This window comes from Crassostrea angulata, chromosome 7 (genome assembly GCF_025612915.1).
Source record: "Crassostrea angulata isolate pt1a10 chromosome 7, ASM2561291v2, whole genome shotgun sequence".
NCBI classification, from domain to species: domain Eukaryota; kingdom Metazoa; phylum Mollusca; class Bivalvia; order Ostreida; family Ostreidae; genus Magallana; species Magallana angulata.
In genome coordinates this window covers 29,661,830-29,686,835 of record NC_069117.1, presented here as the reverse complement: position 1 = coordinate 29,686,835, position 25,006 = coordinate 29,661,830, and the positions used below count along the sequence as shown (strand labels likewise).

Genomic DNA, 25,006 nt, shown 5'->3' with positions numbered 1-25,006 from the left:
TGAGTGCTATATACCTTGTGCCCCCACGTAATAGTTAGAGAGGACTGTAGACATTCAATATTTAATGACATCCATTCATTTCACTCCCAGATGTATTATACAAATCAACAGCAAGTTGTATCAAGCCTGCATAGAGACCTGTTATCTTGTCTAATAAAGTCGTAATACACACAAGACTCTCCCGTCAATCATCTTCTGAATAGAACATGTAATTTAAAATTCTTCGAGGAATAAAAAAAAGTTATCTGATATCGGCAAAATCCTGTGATTGTATAGGATCATTACTGAAAGTCATTTGGTGTGTTTATACTCAGCGGTGATTTAGAGCCTACAATTTGGAATTTTCTTTTGAGAGTGACTCTGCGATAAAGAAAAAGAGAATTTTAAAGAGTTGTGTTGTTTTTGTTCCAGAAATAGTCGAGCCCCCTTCCTCTTCTCTCAATTCAACAGTAAACAAGTCTGACGACGATGAAAGCCATCTGTCCGATCTGAAGAACCTGAGTGCTCTCGAGACCGATGACAGTCTCAACGGGAATGATGACCAGGATGTCACGAGTCGAACCAACTCATCGCCCGATACCAGCGACCATGACATCACCACGGGCGAACTGTCACATGACGACTCCACGGAGAACATCGAGGGGCGGGAGAGACGAGACTCCGGTGTTGGATCCTCCCTCACTCGTGCTCCCAGGTACAAACTGATGTAGTTTGTATTAAAAAACGTACAAAAGACCAAGATTTTTTCATTTTTAAAAATTTCATTAGTTTGAGGGATTAGAAAAATATAAGTAAAAAATTCAATGAATTCTAGTATAAGAAGTTTTTATTTGAAAATAAATTCAAAGGTTTGGTATCTAAATTTTCTGGTTTATCTTGCAGTGACAGACGGCGACAGAGAATCCGCTGGCATAGCTTCCAGAAATCTCATAGGCCCAGTGTGAGTGGACGTAATACTCACATCAGTAGTCTGTCAGTGTGTCAACTCATGGTGCTACAAAAACTCTCCCTGTGTCGCTTGACTGGCCTTATAGAAAAATACTCACCCAACCGCTCCGGATGGAACTGGAGCATGCCCGGATTCATGAAGCGCCACAAGACTCCAAACTACAATGACCGCAATGTGTTTGGTGTCCCCCTCCTGGTCACCCTACAGAGGACTGGACAGCCCCTGCCCCAGTGCATGCTGAGTGCCATGCGATATCTCAGGAAAACGGCCAAAGATGCTGTAGGAATATTTAGGAAGTCTGGAGTAAGGACCAGAATCCAGAAACTGAAGAATGAAGTAGAGGCTAATCCAGGTCAGTTGGCTGAGTTAATGATGGAGGAATTATATCCTAAAAACAAAGTATCAAGATGTTAGATAAAGTGTTAAACTTGGCTTTTGTGATAATTAAAAGGGTAATATCTATGGGGCAGACTTTATTAAATTATTATTATTTAGAAATATGACCAAAGAGAGATAACTCCAATGAAACTTTCATGGTTGCTGTTTTTTTATTATAGAGTTAGTGAACTTCCAAGAACTTCAGGCTTATGATGTGGCAGATTTGTTGAAGCAATACTTTCGTGAACTACCAGAGTGCTTGTTGACAAACAAGCTCTCAGAAGTCTTCATCAATATCTTCATCTGTAAGTTCCCAATTTCTTCTTCAATTTAAAAAAAAATTGATAACTCTCATAACATACAGTTTATGATTTCTACCCCTACTAAAAAAAACTGAGTAATAAAATATTTTAATTTTTTTAAAATTCAACACACTTTTAATGATAATTAAAAACATTTTCAATTATTTTTATCCCCACAAAGCAAGTTTCATTTTTAAATGCAGAACATTAAAAGTATAAACAAAGTGATGTTTATTTTAATTATTAAACTTCATTATGATATGTGTGTGTCTGTAGACTTGCCCAGTGAGCAGCGTCTGGAGGCCCTACAGTCCGCGGTGGTCCTCCTCCCAGACGAGAACCGCGAAGTGCTCCAGTCCCTCCTCTTCTTCCTCTACGATATTTCGACGCAGGCGGACGATCACCAGATGACCGCCAGTAATCTGGCCGTCTGCTTCGCCCCTTCGCTGTTCAACATGAGTGGGACGAAGAGCGTGACTCAGAGCCCGAGTCCACGAAGGCCGAGGAAGAACCTGGGTGTACCGGACGCCCGAGAACTTCAGGAACAGAAGGCTGCTCATGAGTGCCTGACTACTTTGGTTCAGGAATGCAAGAAACTCTTCAATGTAAGCACTCGAATACTGTATAAATTGTCAACTTTTAAAAAAAACTGTTGATAAAAACTTTTTAATGGAAGTGCCTACAAACTATATGAATAGTCATCCTTTGACTTTTGATGCTGGAATACACATGTCTTATAAATGCAATTATGGAGTATGAGTAACAGATTTTTTTTCTTTCTCACAGATTCCTACAACAATGATGAGCAAGTGTAGATTTTCCTACATTGAGCAAGGAGACCCTGTTCCGTTGGAGGAATTCAACAGGCGATCCTCGGAAGACGACCAGCTGGCGTACCACAACTTTGTGGACACTGCCATCCAGGGACTTTTGAAGGAGTCCAGAGACAAGTTCAAGGGATGGGTCTCGGTCAGCTCTGTCCCCACGGACGTTGATCTGTCCTACAAGAAGGTGACGGACGGCCATCTACTGCGATTGTGGAGGTGCTCTACGGAAGTGGATGGTCCACCCTTTGCAGCATTAGAATGTGTCAAAGATGAGAGGTTAGTGTTTCATGCATGCTTTTAATAAAAACAAATTTTATTTTGATGAAATTTAATATTGCATTTAAGTTTATTTTCTCTGAATGGTGTATGTGAAGTTTTTGTTTATTTGCTAGCAATCATATTTTTTTCTTCTCTGAATGCTATATGTCAATTTCTTGTGTTTTTATTTACAGGCATGTCTGGGATGAGGATCTGGTTAAGTGGAGGTCCATAGAGAAACTGGATTCTCAGACAGAGGTGTTCCAGTACACTCAGAGCTCCATGGCTCCCCATCCTGCAAGGGACTTCTGTGTTCTCAGGTAAAAGAGAGTGTATTTTGTTTATGTATAGAGAATCAATGAGTTATGTGCATGACTGCGTATGTGTTATTGAACTGTCAGTTCTATCATGGTGTTCATCCATATTTCAGATCCTGGAGGAAAGACCTTCCCAAAGGCACATGTGCTCTGGTGTCCACCTCAATCGAGCACCCTGAGGCTGAGCTGAACGGGGCCATACAAGGGGTGGTTCTGGCCTCTCACTACCTTATTGAACCCTGTGGATCGGGGAAATCTAGGGTTACTCACATCAGTCGCATTGACATGAGGTAACTACATGTAATTGACTCACCTGTTAATATTTCATTGAGATATTAAAATTAAATAGTTTGATAGCTTTAGGAAAAGAAGATCAAGTTAGTATTTTTTCATTTTTCAGGGGAAGAACACCTGAGTGGTACAAGAAAGTTTACAGTTACAACTGCGTTAACCAGATGGAGAGAATCCGTGACTCGCTGAAACAGAGCACTGATGGGCCAGAGTCTGTAGTGTGAACCTGTGTAGTACTACTACTGATGACAAGAACTCTTCCATCAAAGTGAAGAAAACTGGTATTGTTGGGGAGGTAGCAGAGGGAAGCTCTTCAATATTGGTGCACGTGTACCTAACTCCACTGGTTTTGCAGAAAGCTGTACCTGCGCCAACGTCTACAAACCATTTGTCTACGTCAGAACTGCTGTTCTGCAGACATTGAATCCTCACAGGCTGGTCTGTGAGAGAGGAGATTGAGAGAGACTGGGTGTAGTTCAATAGTTAGTCTACAACTGACAGATGTGGCAAGTCCTGTGTCTACACAGCTTACTACATGACAATCTAGTGCTGTATCATAGAACATTCCGTAGAAGAATATAGAGGAGGGCAAAATGTGTTCATTTTTAGCATTACTGTTGAATTGTGTTGAAGGGGACCTATAGTTCAGTGTAGAGTAGCGGACAAACAAGATGGTGGGTAGTCCCCACTGTTGCCATAGTGAAGGCAGCATTATGTCTGTTGGTAACCATAGGAACCATGCTAGTCATGTGACCTGATATTATTCCCTGGGAGTAGAGAACCTGCAATATTACAAAATGCATTTATCAATATTTGTTGTCCTGTGCCATGTTCTTATCTCATAATGTGTTATCTGTTGTAAATAAACTGTATGTCCACTCTCTCAGAATGTAAATTATATCAGAAGTCATTGAAATATGTTTTATGGCATGTCATTAACAAATATATGGTACCCATGCAAGTGAGTGTCGAGTGTGTTTGAATGAGAATGTTTGACCGATGTGAAATGAGCAAAAGTGATTGTGTATATGTCTGACAATATGAGAGAGAGAGAGAGATGACTCCATTAAATGCCTGCTGATGTCTTCAGTGGCCAGCCTCCTGCTAAAATAATCAAACCAAATCATACCTCATGTTAGTCCATGCTGTGGTGAGGCTATTTAACCAGTATATCAATGCTCCCAAGTCAGGTCTAATAGACCGCATACATCATACACATATATCTAGAAATGGCTGTATTACAGATGAATATTGAATGTGGTTGTGATACATATATATGTCTTGTAAAGATTGTTATGAAAACAAAATATTCACTTGATTGATATTATTTCCAAGGGAGATAACTCTGAGGAACAATCACTATGTTATGGAGTACATAGAGAAATCCTGGTTTTAATGGAAGACTTACAATACTAGACATAGTCATTGAAATAAAATTGTAATCCAGTGGTGTCTGTAATCTAGGTCAGCCTTTTTTTTCAAATTCTTAACATATTCACACGTGCTAATGCAGGAAACTTATGTATTCCTACGCCAGTGTTAACAATATGTCTTACCTGATATTGTCATCTTCTATACCTCAAAGTCAACTATATTTCTCATGATTCCATTGTACATGTATGTGTATCTTGTTATTATATTTGTTATTATTACAATGAAATATTTCATGAATATTAATAAAACCAAAAATTAAAACTGTTGTTGTTGGGTTTTTTTTTCATATTTTCCTTTCTCCTTAGCATATTAATTCCTCTGAAGCTGGTGTTAGCTTTTACACTCATCAGTTACAATATTTATGACAAATGCAGATCAACGCCTGGAAATTAGTAAATTCCGAAATTTAGCTCCCCATATTTCTATCAACATGAAGCATACACACGTTTAGAAAATATGAAGAGGTATGGAAGAGCAATTTTGTTACATTTGTTTTGGTTTCTTCAATACAAATTTGAATATTCTGTTTCAAAATCTTAGTTAATTCAAGTTTAAACTCAAACAGTTCATAGTTTCTTTGTTTGATAAACGTTAAAAAAAAACATAATTTTGAGTCTTCACACATGTAAACGTGTCTTAAGCATGTATAATACATGTTTTAGATTATAAAACGTATTGTTGGAATGTATTGACGAATTCATTACTTATGGGAGCGAAAATGTCTATTTAACATGCCACATGGTTCATTTTATGTCAGTAGGCCATACATAAATGAAATTGACCGAGTTTACAGAAAAAATAATGTATATGAAATTGGGAAAAGGTCAAAATTCTAATTTACATGCAGATACTTTTGAATGCGAGTTTTTTCTACAAATGAAAACTGATGCATGAAATAATAAAAAGGCTATTCGGTCATTGATTTTTCATAATACATGATCTTTCGTTCATTGACCCCCAGTATTAGCAAAAATAACCATCAATATTTGAACTTGAGACTGGCAGAAAAAAGTTTGTTTGGACGTAGATAAGTTATGCGAGTCTTTGAACTGGCTTGTACTTGCCGAGGAATGGTTTCTTCTTCGGTTCATTTTTCACGCACAGTTATATTTGATCTTGTTTACTCTTTATTTTAGTATACTAGTAAAATAAAATGTACATGTATGATAACGTACATGTATATTAAACTTTGCAGTTTATGCGTTGATGGAAGTTTGGTAATTCAACTTATCGGGAGGAATTTCAAAAAAGCGGAAGCGGCTCATCTCTTATAATCTGTTTTAAATACCAGCTTCCAAGATTTGGTACTTCTAAAAAAGAACATTTTTCTTTTAGATATAATATCGCAAATTGTATTCTATTGCCAAATAAGTGAGGTACAAGATCTCAATCATTCTGTATACATGTAGGTTCCTTAGCACGTAAACCCTTCTTAAATGTTTTCGAGACACGAGGCCTGTAATTTACACTTACCAACGCAGTTTTAGGAATTTGTATTGCAAATACAGTTTGTACACCGATTTAATATTTATAGCTATCAATTTGTCCTATCTTTAATTTGTAGCCAAAATTGTTGTTTGTGTGTTGTTGTCTGTCTGAGTGTCTGTGTTGTTGGTGTTGTTGTTGTTGTTTAGAGACTACTATAGATCTTGTACCTAACTTGTTTGGCAATTGACCATTTTTTTAACCTTGATATTATTCATTAAAATACAACCCGTCTGCGACAGTATAAAATATCAGTCACTGACACTACTTATTTGATATTTTGAATGAAATATGGGGATTTCCATTTAAAAAGAACTATTTCATGTATGGTTTTCCGTGAATTCGTTTAAATTCACACCCTACATATAAAAGAAATCTTTCAAAATGGCAAAAACGTGCGGATTACCTGAAGATAATATCAGAAAATGGAAATATGACCTATAGTAGCATAATTATACCATGTAGTTGGTTTTTACTCCATATTTTAAAAGAAATAAATACTTCCGTGATAGAAGTTATAATGTTTCAAGGATGATTAAGCAAATCCTTATCACCACTGATTTGTACATACTTATAAGTTGCAATTGACGTGGTTTAATAACTAGATACACCTGCCATACACTTTAATTAGAATTTTATAATTACAAACAAAATCTCTATATTTTTCTACGAGAAAATCTTCTTTTTCAGTCTTTCCTTTTTTTTTTTTTTTTTTGGTCACGTTCGATTTCTCATCTGTCACAAATCAGACTTTTCAGTGTAGACATCCTGGAAGTAATACTTAGTGACAATTACATCAGACATGACACAACATATTATAAACCATTGGTGTGGGGATTTGCTTACGTAATATACTGAAAGACAGTGCAGTGGAATTCCGGTTTCGTATAAACACGTAAATTCAATTACGAACGTCGGTACAAAAGTTCAGGTTTTTTTGTTTAATTTTATTTCTAATATGCAAATTTAGTTTTCGCGTTGTGTTAACATATGCATCTGCAACTCATATGCATAAATGCATGATATATGTATAAATTGAATAACATATATTGTATAAAACATCAATGTAAAGATACACACACACAAAAAGAAAACAACAAAAGAACAAATATACAAAATAATACTAAAGTAAACAATTCAATTGGTCCCATAAAATTGGGCACCTTTTTAGAACTGTTGAAGACAAGTCCTCCATAATAAATAACTCTGCGTAGTTCAAGTAAAGAATTCACGATTCTGAAGAATTTGAGCCATTTCCAGAATCCGAGAGATGATACACATCTATACAAATGAATTTCAAAGCGTCTTCGTAACTAGGCAGATCTTGATCACGTGACTTGTCAGCTGCAATCACAGACTCGTATGATGGCGGCGCGAAATTAACACCGTAAAATCCCTGATTAATTTCTCCAATGGTTGCTATGGTGATATGATTAATTTCTCTGCTGTCGCGAGTTTCGTGGCCTGTCGGCCATGTGCATTGACAAAGGGATTTCAGACAGTGAGTAAAAATGTCAAGAGCTTCCTTCAGTGTGGATCGTCCTTTACTCCTCAAACAGAAATATACGAAACACAGCAGCAAGAGAAGGGCAAATGTCAGGAAAAACATCGCAGCACCGTTAATTTCAAACGACATGATTATTTTTTAAGTATATATCAGTCCGTCTCCTCCTTTTATTAGAAGAAACACTGTCTATACAATCTTTATCCAACCCGGAAGAAATTTCTGTAATCTCTGAAATAGGAAGCACCAATTTGATGTCAATACATGGATGTGTTTATTATAAGATACTATGAGTTTATCTATTTATTTTTACTTTATGGTTATCTAACCAAAGAACAGTTGTACGAAGCAGAATGAATCTTGAAAACCTATTTTATTCTTTTATTAATTTTCCCTTTACATTGTCTGATTAACAGTACAAAAAGATCTAAATATAAAACAGTATGATTAATAATGAGAAAACTGAAATTAAAAAAAATAATATACTGGTAATATAACAGCACCTTTTAGTCGTGGATACTTGATAAATCCTTGTCATTTACATGGTTCATGTTCAAATGATTCCAACAAGATACGGCGCATGTCCTCGACTGCTTTCATAAGTATTCTGTTATTTACCACGGCTAATCCTTAAATGTTTGTTAATAAACCGTTAGTCATACCAAAGGTGGGAAAATCGCACAGACTAAATTTAAATCTACACCTGCCTACGTTCCATAAAAGGTAAAAAATTCAGTGACGTCACGCAATACAGGTGTAAACAATATGCTTATTTTGATTCAATGTTTTGTTTCTAGGCTGTTGATCACCTACCAATTAACCATGAAAGGCAAAGTCCAATTAATTAAAAGGCAAAGTCCAATTAATTAAAAGACGAAGTTTTCTTTTACTGTACCAGAAGCGAGCGAATGATCAATCATATTAAAATTTTCTTTGTTTAGAAATCCGGAAACGTATGACAGCTATATTTCTTCCAGGTAAATCACCTGTCTTTCAGAATTAGTTATAATTATTTGTCCCACTCTTTCATCCTGTTTATTAATTCTTTTAAAACTGTTGATCTTGTCAATACATTTTACGTGTTTTAACATTTTAAAAATATGTTTGCAGAAAACAAAACCGCTTTAAAGGTTGGGTACACAAGAACCAACAACTTTGTTGTATATAGACCTCCGCCAGAAGTTACAATTTTCAAAATCAAGTTTATTTTAAGCATTTTCTTTTTGATGAATTATCGAATTTAATTATATAAATCAAACATGCGTATACATATATAAAGTATTGTTTAAGGTACGTCCACAAACGTAAACAAGTATCTTCTTTTTGCTTGTTCATTGTAAACAAAATACGTTCTATTGTATTTTTTTTTCTAACAAAGGCGGACTTTGTTCTACGAAAAAGAATTGAAGCAATCTATAATACTTAATATGATTTACGTTATTTCACAACAATCTGAAGGCCAGCAATTTTACGTTTTTTATTGTATTTATTACGAATCTCTGGTCCAGGATTAATGAGATCATCTTTATTCTAGGTCAGGATATTTTAAAAACGTCGTATTTTGGTCCTATCGTATGAATAAGATAAACAAAGTTGGTAATCAAAATACATGTATCATGGAAAGCGAATCTGAATGCATGAGACTATGTATGGTCTTCATGAAATATTGTATTTTCAACCCCCCCCCCCCCAAAAAAAAAAAGAGAAATGTGCCAACTCACTTCTTATCATAGCTGCATAATTTTCTTTGTGATAGCAAAATATAAAATTGAAAAGTACATCGCTTCGTTTTCTTTCCACTAGTACTTTTTCTAAAATCAATTTGAAATATATCTTGCTCGTATAGGATGGGTCCCTCTTGTGGCAATGAATTTTTTGACACGATATACAAACCCAAATAATGAAGGACAACCATTTGCTTCAGAGACAAAAACAATTTGTAATCATACTTTGAGTAAAGAAAAGCCTACATTTCTGAAGAGGAAAACAGACAAATCGCTTAACAACCAGATATGGAAGCAAGCCGAAATAAAGAAATTCTAAGTTTAAGGTCAACAATTGAAATAGCATGGATATTACATAAACCCTGTATGGAAAAAGTATGGAAAAGGTATGCTAGAATTAATATGAATCTATATTTTCAGCAAAAACATGCAACTGGTCTGTCGACTATGTGCTTTAATGATTGACCGGATATAAACAAATTATTCGATTATTTTCTATACTATAGGATATGTAGCAAAACATTATAAAATTATGCAACATTGAACGGTGACATTTTTCAACAAAAAATGACACACTTTATAAATAGTGCATGTTTGGGAGGGTAACTGTTGAAATTGACACCTCTCTAAAACCATTGTCAACCGACGCGAACTGTTGAAATTGACACCCCTCTAAAACCATTGTCAACCGACGCGAAGCGGAGGTTGACAATGGTTTTAGAGGGGTGTCAATTGCAACAGTTACCTTCCTAAACAGGCACTATTTATTTTATTATACTGATATCTTAATTATAAAGAAAATTTTACTGCTTTTATACATAAATAAAGTGAGTTCTACGGCGAACCATACGCGCATAATTTACGCTCATGTAACAATTCGTTGTGTTACCCGTTGCCAAGTGTGTTGCTAACGCTGAGGGTAATACCGGGTAGAACGGATTACCAACTGCGTCTAAACCAATCAGATTTCAGTATTTAACATGAAAGTATAATAAAAACGTTTATAAACCATTTTGTTTATGAATCAATAATTATACATGAAATTACACTTTTACAGTTTAAAATTCAAAATATTATTTTCTTATTTCTTTGTTAGCATAATTAGCATAGTTGGAAGGGGGCAGCAATAAGAATCCAACGTTGTTACAAAAACATTAAAATATTTCTTCTATTATATAGGCTTTGGCTTGTTGAAACCACTCTTTGGTCATGAATCTTGGTCACAAATGAGTTTAAATGATGATAATTTATCGATTTGGAATTTGGCGTGGAGACTTCAGCAGAATTGTTCGAAGAAGAATACTGGGCAAGGCATTTTTAAAAATACAAGTACTGTAATAATAATTTTTATTATACTTTCATGTTAAATACTTAAATCTGATTGGTTTCGACGCATTTGATAATCTGTTCTATTACCCTCAGCGTTAGCAACACACTTGGCAACGGGTAACACAACGAATTGTTACATGCGCGTAAATAATGCGCGTATGGTTCGCCGTACAATTCACGTCATTTCTATATAAAAGCAGTAAAAATTTCTTTAAAATTAAGACATTCAGTATGATAAAATAAATAGTGCCTGTTTGGGAGGATAACAGTTGAAATTGAAACCCCTCAAAAACCATTGTCAACCTCCGCTTCGCGTCGGTTGACAATGGTTTTCTCGGGGTGTCAATTTCAACTGTTACCCTCCCAAAAAGGCACTATTTATATACAAGCAATTCACACTAAATTAATGCCTTTTAGTTTTGGAACTATTTATTCATGCTTTGTTAGTAAGCATGTATGTATTTGGATGTGTAATTGAAACCTTATAATTTTTATTACTTGCAAATAGCTCCTTTGAGTTATAATCGGATACTGAGAATATGACCTAGATCTGACGAATGCTTTAATGTGAAATTATTGGAATATGAAAAATGTGCGACGTCAACTACATATTTGATCTTGATAGGCAACAAAGAAAACGATGTTGTGTTTTTAGCCGGGGTCTGCTGAAAGTAGAGTCCTGGCTGTAGGCAGGCAAATCGCCAATGTTACTATAAAAAGCACAACTTCAAAAGTAAAACAAAAAAAACAAACAGCGTAAAAGTAATTAAAAAGCTTCCGCTATACCAAATAGTTACACAAAGAACCACGTTTTGTCAAAAGTGTTGGCATTTTGATTCTTTTCTTTTTTAATTTCGAGAGAATTGTCTATCTTTTTAAATTTTCTTATTAATAACGTGTTTTAAAAACAAGACTATGCATTTTGGACACACACAATGCGCATGAATTTCCGTGAACTACTTTGCTGCGCGTTGAAGAAATGGGGATTGAATATATAAGGCTTGTTGCAAAATTCAAGGCAGCAACTGTTGAACTTTTTTCTGCTATATTTTTGTTTATAGCCGCTTACAAAATTTGGTCGCTCTCTGGCGCTTTGCGAGAGAGAGAGAGAGAGAGAGATTTATTTCAGGCTTTACTACACAATATGCATAAAGACACACCAAAAGAGCCCGGCTTTCAGTACTTCAGTACTTTGATTTATGATAAGAACTTATCTGTCTGTGTGTGTTTGAGAGAGAGAGAGAGAGAGAGAGAGAGAGAGAGAGAGAGAGAGAGAGAAATGTAGTGTACCAGGGCTATTTTTTATTTTAGAAATACGTATTGGACAGCAGCCAATATTGTAACAGGATCACTTTACAATGGATACAAAACATAGTGATATGCTAATTTACTTACTATAATGTTAGACAATGAATGTCAGATTTGCATATTTGTAACGTTTAAAGTCTTGTAATGCATGCAATCAGTTAAAACGTTAAAGTACTAATGCCATAAAGATGAATACGTAGAATGTACAGAGCTTTAATGAATGACATTAAATGTCTGCATAAAATGACTATTGTGATTGAAAATTCAACAAAAATGAACAAATTCTTATACACTGAGTTTGCAAAGCACTGTCTATAGCTGCATTGGTAGCTTAATATACACAAAACATAATCTTTGGGGTACAGCCAAGTTTTTATCATCCCTTACAAATTAAAAATCCGAACAATACTGTTTAATATTCTTTATACTGCAATCTTAAGGCACAAACAACGTAAACAATTGAGTAAAAAGAGTTATATACAGGAAGCCCAATGTTAAAATTCAGAGAAAAAATCCTCTTAAATTTGGGGTAAAATCCTCAACAAGTTGCCAGATTGCAGTTGTTTGATCCATGGAGGTTCCTGGTCAGGTGGCATTTAATTGCCTCTCAGGGTCCAATATGGGACCCAGTCCTTTTTGAAAGATAACAGTAGAAATGAGCATCGAGTCTATTATACGTTCGTGGCCAAGTTTGTGATATTGCATTGACCATAAGCACCGGTTTGGTGACGTGCACCATTTTCAATGGAACGGAAAGAATACGTTCGTTTTAAAAACATAAGAACAAGTACTCCGAATAACACTGAATCAAATTATTTCTCTCGACTAGAGAATTACTTCAAACGTCTCTGAAATACATTATTTTTTTTCAAAAGTAATTACATCAATTTACACATCACATATACACACTAGGAACATGTATCCAACACACATCCATTATGTATCGTCTGTCACTATCACTTCCAAGTTATTGATCCGACAAATCGCTTCCTCGTAGCTGGGTAGATCCGGGTCTTTGTGTTCTGATATCACAGATTCATAGGACGGAGGTTCAAAACTGACATTATAGATTCCAGGATTGTCATCGCCAATTGTGCTTACGCCATCTGCGCCATGACCTCTTCGGTTTGCATTGCTCGAGTTCGAGAACAATCTTTCTCGACACCAGGCACAGTCTCTGAATGACAAGATACATCCACACCATATAGAGCAGAAGTCCCTGCACGTCTCTCTGCTGCAACCTTTTAAACACATAATAAGTGCCACCAGAAATATGACCACTCCAATAGCCAGGAAAAAGATCTCACTGCTAACCATTCTGTGTTTTCATGACGAAGTGCTAACCTGATTTAAATATATATAAAAAACAAAATGATTACAGAAAAGAGCGATTATAACGTAGAAAAAGATTATTAAATGAAAAATACATTCCTCAGTATAACAGGTTGAACAAAATGACTTCATTTTTGGGGGGAAATTCTTCCATCGTGTTTAAATGCATTTATATAATGTCCTTCTTTTTAACCCTTTAATGACATACTACCGGGTTGTCTTTTAAACATCTTGAATTTCTTTCGTAACAATATTTAAGGTGTTTTGTATGTACAAACGACATATCTTACCGAAATATCAAAAGTTATAGGTTTCAGTTATCCACATAGTTGCCATTTTGAAAGTAAACCTTCGAAGGGGGGTCAATACATCCAGTGTTGAAACTTCACAAAGTTTACTTTCCATGTCGTAAAATTCAAACAGGTAGCTGATATTGTACCCACGTGATATCACTACGAAATCGATAACCTGTCTGAACCCCAAAACCAAATACACATCTCTTGCACTATCTCCCTTTTCACTGTATCGCTTAGTATTTGTAGAGGACGTCAGTTTGAGCTCTATTGTATGGTAAATGTTTATCACAATACACAGTTTTGGTATTTAGACTGATAAATGGTATCGACATGGAGTGAAACAAAATTCATGACTCAGGTCTTTAAAAATGTTCAGAGTCGTTAATCACAGCGAATCTACCTTTATTAAAATGAAGAATAAAAAAATTAACACATAACAAACAAATAACAAATTGATGAGTGATTGATATTGTTTTGCTATGAACGCGTGAATTATATATATTTACAATATTTTGCATCCTAGTATTTAATTTACTGCGAATTACCTTTAACTCACAAATAAAAAAATATCTCTTTGGTATGACAATGCTACCTACGTAAGTATCAGTCAGATAAGACCGTTGCATGGTATACCAATTCAATGGGTGAACATAAATTTTATCTATATTCCTTTCTGTTGTCGTTATGAGAGACCAATCATGGTAAAACGTACGTTGAGCTCTACAGTCTATGATATAGGTTATTTTTAATGCATGGATTTCACAGTTGTAATTTGTTCATTTTACAGGGCCCCACTTTGGTATCCTTTTGGTGACCTCACTGTATATTACAGGTAAGCTGCTTGCTCATTTTGAACACCGTTCCCTCAAATATTTGTCTGACCGGAGACCTTTATCAGGAAAGGGGTAGTAGACAAATGATTATACTTATGATTATCATTTAAGAACAACCACTGTGTCTGAGGGCATTTTCTCTCATGCATGCCATTTTTAAGAAAATTGTGTTTGGTTTTTTTTTTTTTTTTTTTTGGGGGGGGGGGGTAATTTATTTATAAACGATTATTGTGAGGCATGGTCTTATTGTCCAGTGTGTTTGTTAGTATACGTAAAATCTTGCAATCTGAAACGTAACAAAAGAAAGGATCGACATTATTCCACATATGGTGTCTATATAGTTAATGGATTGAACGATTATAAGAAGATGAGTACTTTGACCTCTTCGACATGCTATGGCGTTCAAGAAAATCTAGGGAAACAAGATAAACTAGCTGTGTGCATACAAAATTGGACAAGGTAAGGACAGTTTGGTTAAGGGTGGTTTTGACACCTTCATTGTGCAACATACTTTAGACAAAGTTAACCTTAGCCCTTTTTATGTTGTTTCTGATAATGTATCGCAGTTGGTTAGATTGTCAGCTAGCTATCTATACGTTCAATTGGAATAATATTGTCATACCTTGTCTTATCATCAATCAATCACGATTTTTGTTTTTCAAGTATTTTCCTTAAAAATACTGTGCAAGTTTACAATGGGTTCGGACAATTTATGTTTCATAAACCATTATTTTTTTAGTAATGTTGATGCTTGTTTACTCTTGATTTAAATAAAATCTTTGCATGAACGCAATATGTAAATGGGGATGATAGTCAAATTGGGACAGAAATTTTTTGAATAGTTCATTTCTAGCTACTAGTATTCAAAACTTTCTGAACCATTTTTTTAAAACATTGCCATAATAATGTATAATCTCCTTATATGACTTTGTTTACCCTTCTTATTTATCAATTAGTACATGTTGCATAAGTCACATGTTTATTTTCATATTTGTTACTTAAGTATTTGATGGGTTTTTATTTTGCTTTGTATCCACTTTTTTCTGATTGTAAAAAGGATGTTTGTTTGTGTTCTTGAAAAAAGTCTAATTGATATTCTTTTCCTTATTTTAACAGGATGTACTTGTTTTCTTGTTGACAATCTGCGTCGGCCTCCTTCAGAAGGTGATTATGTTTTACTTTGTATCATTAGAGTATTTATATTTTAACCCAACGCATTGTTAATTAAGGTCTTCCATTTCATAGGAAGTCCTAATTGCTATAGCTTGGTTTCTTTTCCTCTGCTTCTGTTAAGTTTCTACGGAAGACCTAACTGTTACTGCTATATTTCCTTTCTTTTGTTATTATTCTTTTTCTCTTGCCTTTTTTAAAAACACTTTGGTCGATTTCGATGAAACTTTCAGTTGTTACACAAGAAAAAATAAGAAAGGTATGACTTTCAAATTTTCAACGTGACCAAACACGTCTAAAAATTCCTAGTCAATATTTTGAATATTATCATACCAAGTCCTTCACTGAAATAGATTCTACAAGAAGTATTGAACCATTGACTTTTACAGGATGCAAGTCTAAGATGGACATCGTGTTCCTTTTGGACTCATCCAGCAGTGAAGGGCCCGCCAACTTTAAGAAGCAGGTCCAATTTGTGGAAAACTTCGTCAACCAGTTCAACGTCGGACCAGACGCCGCCCAATTCAGCGTTGTCACGTTTTCAACAACAGTCCACAACGAGTTTTTCCTGAATACCTACTCAACTGTATCGGGCGTGGTGCACGGTATCCATAAGGTCATCTACCATACGGGGCAAACTTATACGGACAAGGCTCTCAATCATGCACACAGAGTCTCTTTTAAGCCCCAGCATGGTGGGAGACCAGACGCCGAGAAAATTGTCATCGTGCTCACCGACGGCAATTCAGCGGACCGTACAAACACCCGGTATTTACCGTACTGGTTACATTACAAATACTTACAGATTATTGAATTACCGCAAATGATGGAAAGGAAGAAAGGTTATTGCCTCGATCGAAGCACATAAAAAAATTTGATTTAAACACATGTAAATGTAATCTGAATTTTACTATTATATATCTTATTTCGAATTCATTTTGCATTTAAAAGCTAGTAATTGTTAAGATTCCCAAACCACACCACTTTTCAGCATACAAGCTAAGGCTTTGAATGCCTCTGGGGTGGAGGTTATTGCTGTTGGAATTGGTAGCTCCGTGTCCAACACTGAATTGAACGCCATTGCCAGCGATTCGAGCCACGTATTTAAGGTCCAAGACTTCGATATTCTAAATTCTATCCAAAATCTTCTCACTAACGTGACTTGTCATCAGGCAGATTTACGTAAGTGTCATTTCTTATGTAACAACTACTCTCCACAAGCAATCCATCATTGTCATCTTTTTTTCTTTTCAATCTTTTAAGGGTTTTCCGTTTTTTAACGAAAGTCCATCTTTTTGTTTTATCGTTTCCTAATGAAGGATACCCGTCTCTAACAAAGGACCCTTCCATTTTTCTTTGTCCCTTGTTAAAGTTTCTTATTCAGCTAACAGAAGACCTTACAGTCATTGATTTGTTTCTTTTTCTCTTCTATAAATATCTTCCTTTTTAACGGAAGAACTTACCGTTTTCCCCCAATTATTTAGATCTTCAACGGAAGATCTTACTGTCTTCGATTTGTTTCTGTTTCTTTATTACATTGTTCCTGTAACTTATTTTAATGTAACTCTCAGAATAAACACTAAGCAAAGTCTCATTGACGAAATGTTTTCTCTCCACGTCTTTTAATGGTGCTTTGTTTTATGATTTTATCTTTAAACTGATAACTTATAAAAAAAAAAGGTTTATGTTAGGGTGAGGTGACTCCTATGTAATGAACTTCATTGACTTCTGACTCAATTTAGCAGAGGAAGCAGTGTATTAAATTAATACTTTATACGAGGTAAACTAAGAAAACCTTTAGCTTTCATGATACAATACTTAAAATGCTTTCATAAGTTCTATCTTTACTTTCTGGTTTGAAGTCTGCATCGACAAGGTTGACAACTGCTTTCAATTCCCCTCCACGTACTGTTTTGCGCCATATGAAGCATGGGCTAAGACAAACTGCCCTCATTTTTGTGGATACTGTAACGGTTTGTATTATTATAAATACTATACACTGTTAATTACAAAAGAATCTATAACTGTTGCAATTACAAGAATACAATAATTTTGTTTATAGTCTTAGCATTATACGTAAAAAGCTTTTTGGACAAATGAACAGGTAATTGCATTTGGGCATAATCCTTTTTTTTTTATAATTTACTTTGGCAATTCTTTAACATTGAAATATACTAGGTTATTTTGCAACATAATTGAACTTTTCTCTGAAATTTTCGTCTCTTTTTTTAAAGGAGGCTCACCGACTCCTCCTAAAACTAGTCCAACAACTCCAACAACAACAAAGTTAACAACTACAAAGCCCCCTACAACAACTACAAAATTAACAACAACAAGGCCGCCTACAACAACGACAACATTAACAACAACAACAGCAACAATACCAACTACATTGACAACATCGGGTAGGGTTTGAATGTTGGTTTTCAGCAAATTTCTAATTGAAAAGGGTCCCAACTGATACCAATCATATGCTTTTGCATTAAAACAACATCGTTAAATATTTCTTACTTTGTATTTTTATTTGCTGCCCACTTTTGAAACACTAGTTTTATTGTTCCATGTTCCTTTTTTTTTGATCGCGTAACAATTTAAGAAATATTTTGGTAAATATGATTCAATGTATATTGGCTTCAGAATCCATAAAGTAGCCTGGATAATATTTATATGCATAGGAATCTTCATACTGCCGGTCGGGGATAAACTGATTTACAGACAGGATCTCAAATAGTTTATTTTCTTGTTATCACACCGATCCGCAGTTTTATTACTGAAAGATTGACAAAAGTATGCAACAATTAACAAGCAAAATTGATATTTTTATCAAATTGGGAAAGCTTTTTTGGTACTTCTTTTTAATAAAAACTAATTATATCAATCATTTTATAATGTTTGGTACAGAGTTTTGTATTTCTTTCTTTTACTGGTTCTGTTTATATGTATTCATTGAAAGCAGCGTTTATTTTCAAAGGGTCTCCTAACACAACCGTCTGTCCGACGTGTGATGAAAATCTTACCTGTGTTTGGGACCAGAGATGTGGACTCGATGAAGTCTGCATGGTCCGGTCTGTGTCGGGGAGACAATTCAGCACGCACTGTATACGGGTAAGACAACAGTTACTGTAAGTATATATTATGGTTACACTTCAATTTATATGATGTTTATACCAAGATGTATGATACTTTATGAGGTAAAGGGTTTATTTATACATTTATTTGTTGCTAACGGTGCAACATATTTCTTTTACACTTCTATTTATATGATATTTTTGGTAAAATATGTGACAATTTATGAAGGTTTATACAACATATATTTAGTACTAACGACGCAACATAATTCTTTTTAAAGCACTAAGCATAACTCAGCGCTTTATTGTCGTTAGACTTCTACTTCCGGTGAATCGAATAACCGCCCTCTATGAGCAGAAGTATACATCATTTAAACTGGTTAGGGAATCAGTTTCAGGGGGTTATGCACATAACTGCACGGGCTATTGTGAATCTAATGTACGGACTTTTGTGAATTTAATGTACGGGGCTTACATACATCATTGAAGGGACTGCCATGCAGTGATTAGGAAATGGAGTGCGTATACAGATGCTGAAATTTTATATACATATATCTGTTATATACATACAGAAGCTGGTTTAGCGCTTTTCAGTACTATCAGTACTTTGATATTAAATTATACCTTATACTATCCAGGGTTTCATAGTACTTTATTTTTGGCGAAGATGCATTTGGTATCGATTTCGAGTACATGCGCAATGCTCGTTTAAAGGAAATATATCTTAAGGAAACTGATGATTTGTCCAAAGTGATAGTGTTTTACAAAATAAGGTCAATTTTTGTATTTTCTGAGTGGCTAAGATATCGTTTACCTGTATCAATACGAATATAAAAGTTTATTTTTCTATTCAAACACTGTCATACAATTTTCTTGAATTATTTTTCTGTGAACAATCATTATAAATGAAAGATAAAATATCATATTTATTTTGAAAAAAAATTAGTAATTAATCAATGGTTATCTCGGACAAATTGCTGATCTACTGGTATGGATGTATGTCAGACTGAAAATTATTACTATATTACATAATTTCACAGAAAGACGATTGCGAGATAATGAAGGATTTTGTTCAAAGCAATGGGGAAATCTTTTGCTGTCACGACAGAGCATGCTTAAAGACGTACCTTGGAATTTGACGATTTACATGATCATTTTGCATTAAAGTTGTTTTTCTTTCAACTTTCTTTCTGCTAACTTTTGCCAAACGATTGTTGAGAAAGGAATTTCTATGTTCCTCAAATTCTCTTAAATTTTGCATCTACAAATATGTAACCGTTTCAAATGTTTTTTGGTAAATATTGTTTACTTGCCAAAACTAAAACTGTCTTAATCATATCGTTTAATTGCTTGATTTTCTAAACGATATCTCGACAAGACGGACCCTTTTCCATCAAAGGCATTTTACCAAGTTTGATGTTTTGATATTCTAAAAAATATTTAAAGAAATTCAAAAGGGTAATTTAAATGTTTGAAATACAACTAAAATATTTCAATATATTATAGAAATTTAAGAGCGGAATTTCTGTCATACACGTATCTATACTGAAAAAAGCTCAAAGGTGGAAACAGAAATATTTAAGATGTTTGCATAAAAAATGAAATTACTCATCTTTTGAATTTCAGTCTACATTTTATGGAATTTGTTTTATTTATGATAAAGAATGATAAAGAGATAAATCACAATTTAATAAGACGGATTCAAAATTTGAAGAACACAGCGAAAGAATATTTGCATAAGTTTAAGTAGATGTAAACAAAATAATCTATTGGACCCATTTTAATACATTTTTACCCTATGACAAATACTGTATCACTAAATAACATGTAAAAGAATATAACTAGTAAACATATTGTCATAATTAACTAAATTCTGTGCAGGATTTGGACTATTTTGATATGCTAAAAAAAGATTACATTATGCATCTAGTAATTCTTTTTAAACTGATCAAAGATAGATAACTCATTCTTTGTACAAAAATCAAATAAATTATTTAAAATAAAACAACAACAACAACACAATTTTTACAATACAAAGCAATGGAAAACAAGTTAGTTTAAAATAATCTAGTTATGATAATCAAAGAAGGCCTCAATTTGAGCAGGGTTTAACACTTCAGGGCAAGGAATTGAATTCATTAAAAGTGGTCTTCTCAACACTTCCGGAACCTCCGCCCATTTCTCATTCCATCCACATTTTGTTATTTTCCCTCTGATTCCCCCGAGAAAAATAGCTGAAAAAGAAAAAAAATCTTATTATCTATCTTTCAGTACATTGCTGTTTCAATTGTTAATTTTAGATACGTTTGATTCGTCAAGTGTCCATTTTTGCAAGAATGAGAGCATGCCAACAAGGTACCTCTATATATTAGTAATGTTTTGTGAAGAAACAAGCAAGATACGTGATCAAATGGTTCTAAAAGCAAACGTTAGTGTATGTATATATAAAATACCGTTAAAAACATAGTCGTGTCCAATCTCCAACTGTATCCCGCACCCTGTTTGGCTAATTGGACTTTCTAATTCAATGTAGTGTGGACCTACATTTAACTATAAAACAGAATAAATAATAATTATTAAAGGTAATGCTTAGTTGACAGTTCCTCTTTAACATACACGCCAAATAATCGTTCATTATATACACGCTTTTAATATATAGAATATAATAATCGCATGTACATGTTTAGGACGACTTTCAGCAACGTACAACCAAAGGATTAAGATTTGTTGCCTTTTTTTTTCATTCGTACATCGGTCAACGTTATTCAGTTAGATACATGAATTATTGGGTCTTGCATGTGTATGTTATTGGAAACATTCAAAATCGTTACAATATGAAATAGGTTTAATTGTTTTCTTTTTAAAAATTGAGGCTTAGAGAGTTGAACGATCAGGTGTTCGAATTTTAAGTTTAAAACAGTATATTTAGCAGACTTGTGATGATTTGGGGGAATAATATACCTTTATGGTAAGTTAAAATTTGAATACAAACAATGAAATTATACATTTATCTAAATAACACTCCACATATATATTTTATACAATATGATTTGTCATAATAAGATGGCATTAACATAAGAAAACATCGAAAAGAAAATAGTTATTCATTATTAATCAATATATAGGTACATTTTCCAGTGTCTTTGTCTGTGATAAACGATTTGTACTGTATTGTCCAATGAATTTAAATGAAGTTGGGGCGCAAGTGAAGTTGCATAATTAGTATTCTAATATTTAATCGTAAAAAGTATTAAGGAATCGATCTTTGAATATCATTAGGTAATATTTTCGGTCGGGGCGTGATCAAATACATCATAAAGCCCTTCGGGCTTTATTGGCTTTGGCCACACCCCTACCAAAATTATCATAATACTCAAAGAATGATTTCTTATTCATTAAATCAATAACAAAGGCAGTGACTTACAGGTAAGTGATTGAAGAGGCGAACTTGAATAACATGGACGGTTGAGTTCTTATCATTGGTCAAGAATTTCCCTACTGGCTTCCCAACCAAACCTGGAAGTATTAACATGAGAAAAACTTGTGAGAATGCGCTATGATTTAATTTTAAAAATATCATTTAATAGAGAATTGAGCGATAATATAAGCATCTTTATTTTTTTTTTTTTTTTTAGAAAACTAGGATTAAGAATCATAATTAAGTTAATATACTCATTAAAATCACTGTAAGTATCCTTTACATCCATAAGATCTTTCCATAACACGTATAAATTCTATATAATCATACTGACTGAAGTCACTGTTACAGAATCGCTGCTCCCGGGTAAGTGTCGGACACTTGCAGCAAAGAGTTTGTGTGATCATTGATGATAAACCAACCAGCACACAAAGGTAAACCATACTCAGGATTGATCTCTAAAAACAAAATGGGTTCAGTATAAAAAAAATTTAGAAATGAGAAAAAATGTTTAAACATCTCCCTTTCATAACTATTTCCAATATTGATTTTAGTAATCTGACCTGAACTTGAACTGGTATATCTAGAGTTTTGTTTCATAAATCGCTTTTAGAAACCCTGGATACACACATATATTAAAGTAAAAGACTTTAATATATGTTTTTAGCAATTGTTTTATTTTTTAAAAATTTCAATGTTTATGAGGGGATAACACTGATAATAATTTTCAATGCAAAAAAGGTTATTTCTTACCATGTTAAGATGTTGATAAATTTCCGAAAACTTATAATCTGTGCGTAGTAGTCGCTTTCAAGAGCTTATATATGTATGCAATGATATGTGATAGAATTTATGGACGGTTATGATTTTATACCACACCTTATAAAATCACTCATGTAGACAGTTTGAATTTATAGGCTGTACTCTTTCTCTCTAATAAGTAATTTGTAAACCTTTTACCATCTTTATTTATGGTTGGCATAAAGCATCCGTCATATTTTCTTTGTATTGCTATGAAATTAAGAGATTTATATGTATAAAAAGTGAACTTAAAGAATTTTGTAACCCTTCCGTGCATGAGTGTATACACGTTTTTTCATCAATTATGAAATAATCATAATCAACATCAATCTTCTTCGTTTCTTATCAAATAGAATTAGTTTGATGATGAAATGCAAAATTGTTCCATTTTCTTTTTTTTATGAAATGGTGCTTAATTTACTTCCGTCTCTTTTATTTCATCTTTTAAAATTTTTATTATAAAAAAAATCTCTAGCAATGCAATCTGTTAAATTTTCAATTCAATTATACAATTGTATTTATAGTAAAAGACAAAAAGATGGATTTCACGATAAACTTAATGAAACGATACTGTGAAATGTTAATTTGTGGATGAGAGGTACGCACGAAAAAATGTATCCACCACGAAATCTAATGATTCATACATGTAAGTATTCCATTTGATGTATTTTTTAAAATTATTGTACAAAGCGTAGTACTAATTTATATTTCTTCTTACGAACGTTGAATAGAAAGTTATAGAAGCACAAAATAACTATTATTCAATAAAGTGGAAAATAAACCCTAATAGGCTGTGGCCAGTTGTCAAGAGAGGATAAATCTTAAAGACACTTAATCCAATTTTAGAAATAAGTTTTATTATGCTATGATAATCGCCTTTAAAACATGTCCATAATAAATTATAGCAACAAATACATGTACATTAAAGTTGCATCCCTTTTTAAAGACTCAATCACAGAGAAAATATGCTTGCAATTGTGTTCGTCTTCTTAAAAAAAAAAGCTTGCACGAGATTTATGTACTGTACGGGTATGCATTTTTTTTTACTGAAAAATAACGGTAATTATGAAACTGCCTTATCATTGACATACTATTTTCTAATTCATTTCTAGAACATTGATTTAGAACCTTGAGTTTATCATAAGGGCTGACGTAAATTAGATTTCGTTATTTACTCTAAAGATACCCCAACTTATCTATCGTGCAAACTCATAGCAAAATATCAAATTTTATTTTGCGTTTTTAATAAATTTCTATCACTGTATCAAAAAAGATTAAAAAATTAAAACTTTATTTATTTTAAATATGATGTCGTGAAGTATAAAACTATTTTTAGACTGTAAGGTTGCATATAGGTTTGTCAATAATCATATAAATTAGATAAAATAAGTCATGTTAATGACTCTATTGCTATTAATGACAGATTAACTAGTTACCAGGAAATTTGTACAAAACAAAGCAATTTCTCAAAGGTGAAGTTGTCTTCAAGCATAACTTAAGACTGTCAACTTGGTAAAACACGTCCATTTTTAAACGTTTTGATAAACATTTTTCTAACACTGATTTCATCATCACAAATATTCACTGCTGAATGTGTTTTGCAGTTCAGTGTATTCATTTAACAACTTTTGTCTCCAGATCAATTTCATGATAGAATACACAAAATATGACATGCGTTATCAATCATTTTGATCAATGATTTTTTTTAATCTATCAAAACATCATTGATGAACTTGCGAAATTTTATTGTAATTTGTCCTTAGTCAAAATGTTAATGACAAGTTATATCAATCTTACAATTTGGTGCTAGAGAGATTTTTGAAATTGTAAAATTTAATTTCAAACATTTTTAAGATTTTAAATATACCGGTATTTTTAATAATTTCATCAAAGAAGAATGTATGAAAATTAAAGTACAATTTACGAGTTAATTTTGGAAATAAAAAAGATCTAGACCTATACATACATACCTTTAAAATCAA

The 25,006-nt window shown here is 33.6% G+C and overlaps 3 protein-coding genes across 5 annotated transcripts in view; 2 read left to right on the top strand and 1 right to left on the bottom strand.

The window, feature by feature from the left end:
• Positions 1-5,017, top strand: part of LOC128156035 (rho GTPase-activating protein 7-like) — a 66,852-nt gene extending 61,835 nt beyond the window's left edge. For both annotated transcript variants that reach the window (XM_052817992.1, XM_052817993.1), the window contains 8 exons: positions 412-694; positions 883-1,301; positions 1,507-1,632; positions 1,906-2,234; positions 2,416-2,732; positions 2,909-3,034; positions 3,145-3,321; positions 3,432-5,017. In XM_052817992.1, coding sequence (XP_052673952.1) covers positions 412-694; positions 883-1,301; positions 1,507-1,632; positions 1,906-2,234; positions 2,416-2,732; positions 2,909-3,034; positions 3,145-3,321; positions 3,432-3,546 — 1,892 coding nt within the window. In that variant the 3' untranslated portion in view covers positions 3,547-5,017. The remainder of the gene's footprint in view (positions 1-411; positions 695-882; positions 1,302-1,506; positions 1,633-1,905; positions 2,235-2,415; positions 2,733-2,908; positions 3,035-3,144; positions 3,322-3,431) is intronic.
• Positions 5,018-14,346: 9,329 nt separating this feature from the next.
• On the top strand, positions 14,347-19,987 carry LOC128155475 (collagen alpha-1(XIV) chain-like). 2 transcript variants are annotated; one of them, XM_052817192.1, is made up of 9 exons: positions 14,347-14,378; positions 14,522-14,566; positions 15,684-15,731; positions 16,127-16,505; positions 16,729-16,919; positions 17,600-17,710; positions 17,972-18,142; positions 18,709-18,842; positions 19,846-19,987. In XM_052817192.1, exons 1-9 carry the CDS (start codon positions 14,375-14,377, stop codon positions 19,942-19,944), a joined length of 1,182 nt encoding a protein of 393 aa, XP_052673152.1. In that variant the 5' UTR covers positions 14,347-14,374; the 3' UTR covers positions 19,945-19,987. The 2 variants fall into 2 exon arrangements, with proteins under 2 accessions (XP_052673152.1, XP_052673151.1); XM_052817191.1 differs by having other exon boundaries at positions 14,364-14,442.
• A 518-nt stretch (positions 19,988-20,505) lies between these two features.
• LOC128191455 (uncharacterized shell protein 6-like) lies at positions 20,506-23,031 on the bottom strand. The gene is made up of 5 exons (XM_052863523.1): positions 22,977-23,031; positions 22,558-22,681; positions 22,230-22,321; positions 21,259-21,355; positions 20,506-21,039 (listed from the first exon to the last, which is right to left on the bottom strand). Exons 1-5 carry the CDS (start codon positions 22,977-22,979, stop codon positions 20,873-20,875), a joined length of 483 nt encoding a protein of 160 aa, XP_052719483.1. The 5' UTR covers positions 22,980-23,031; the 3' UTR covers positions 20,506-20,872.
• Positions 23,032-25,006: the final 1,975 nt, after the last annotated feature.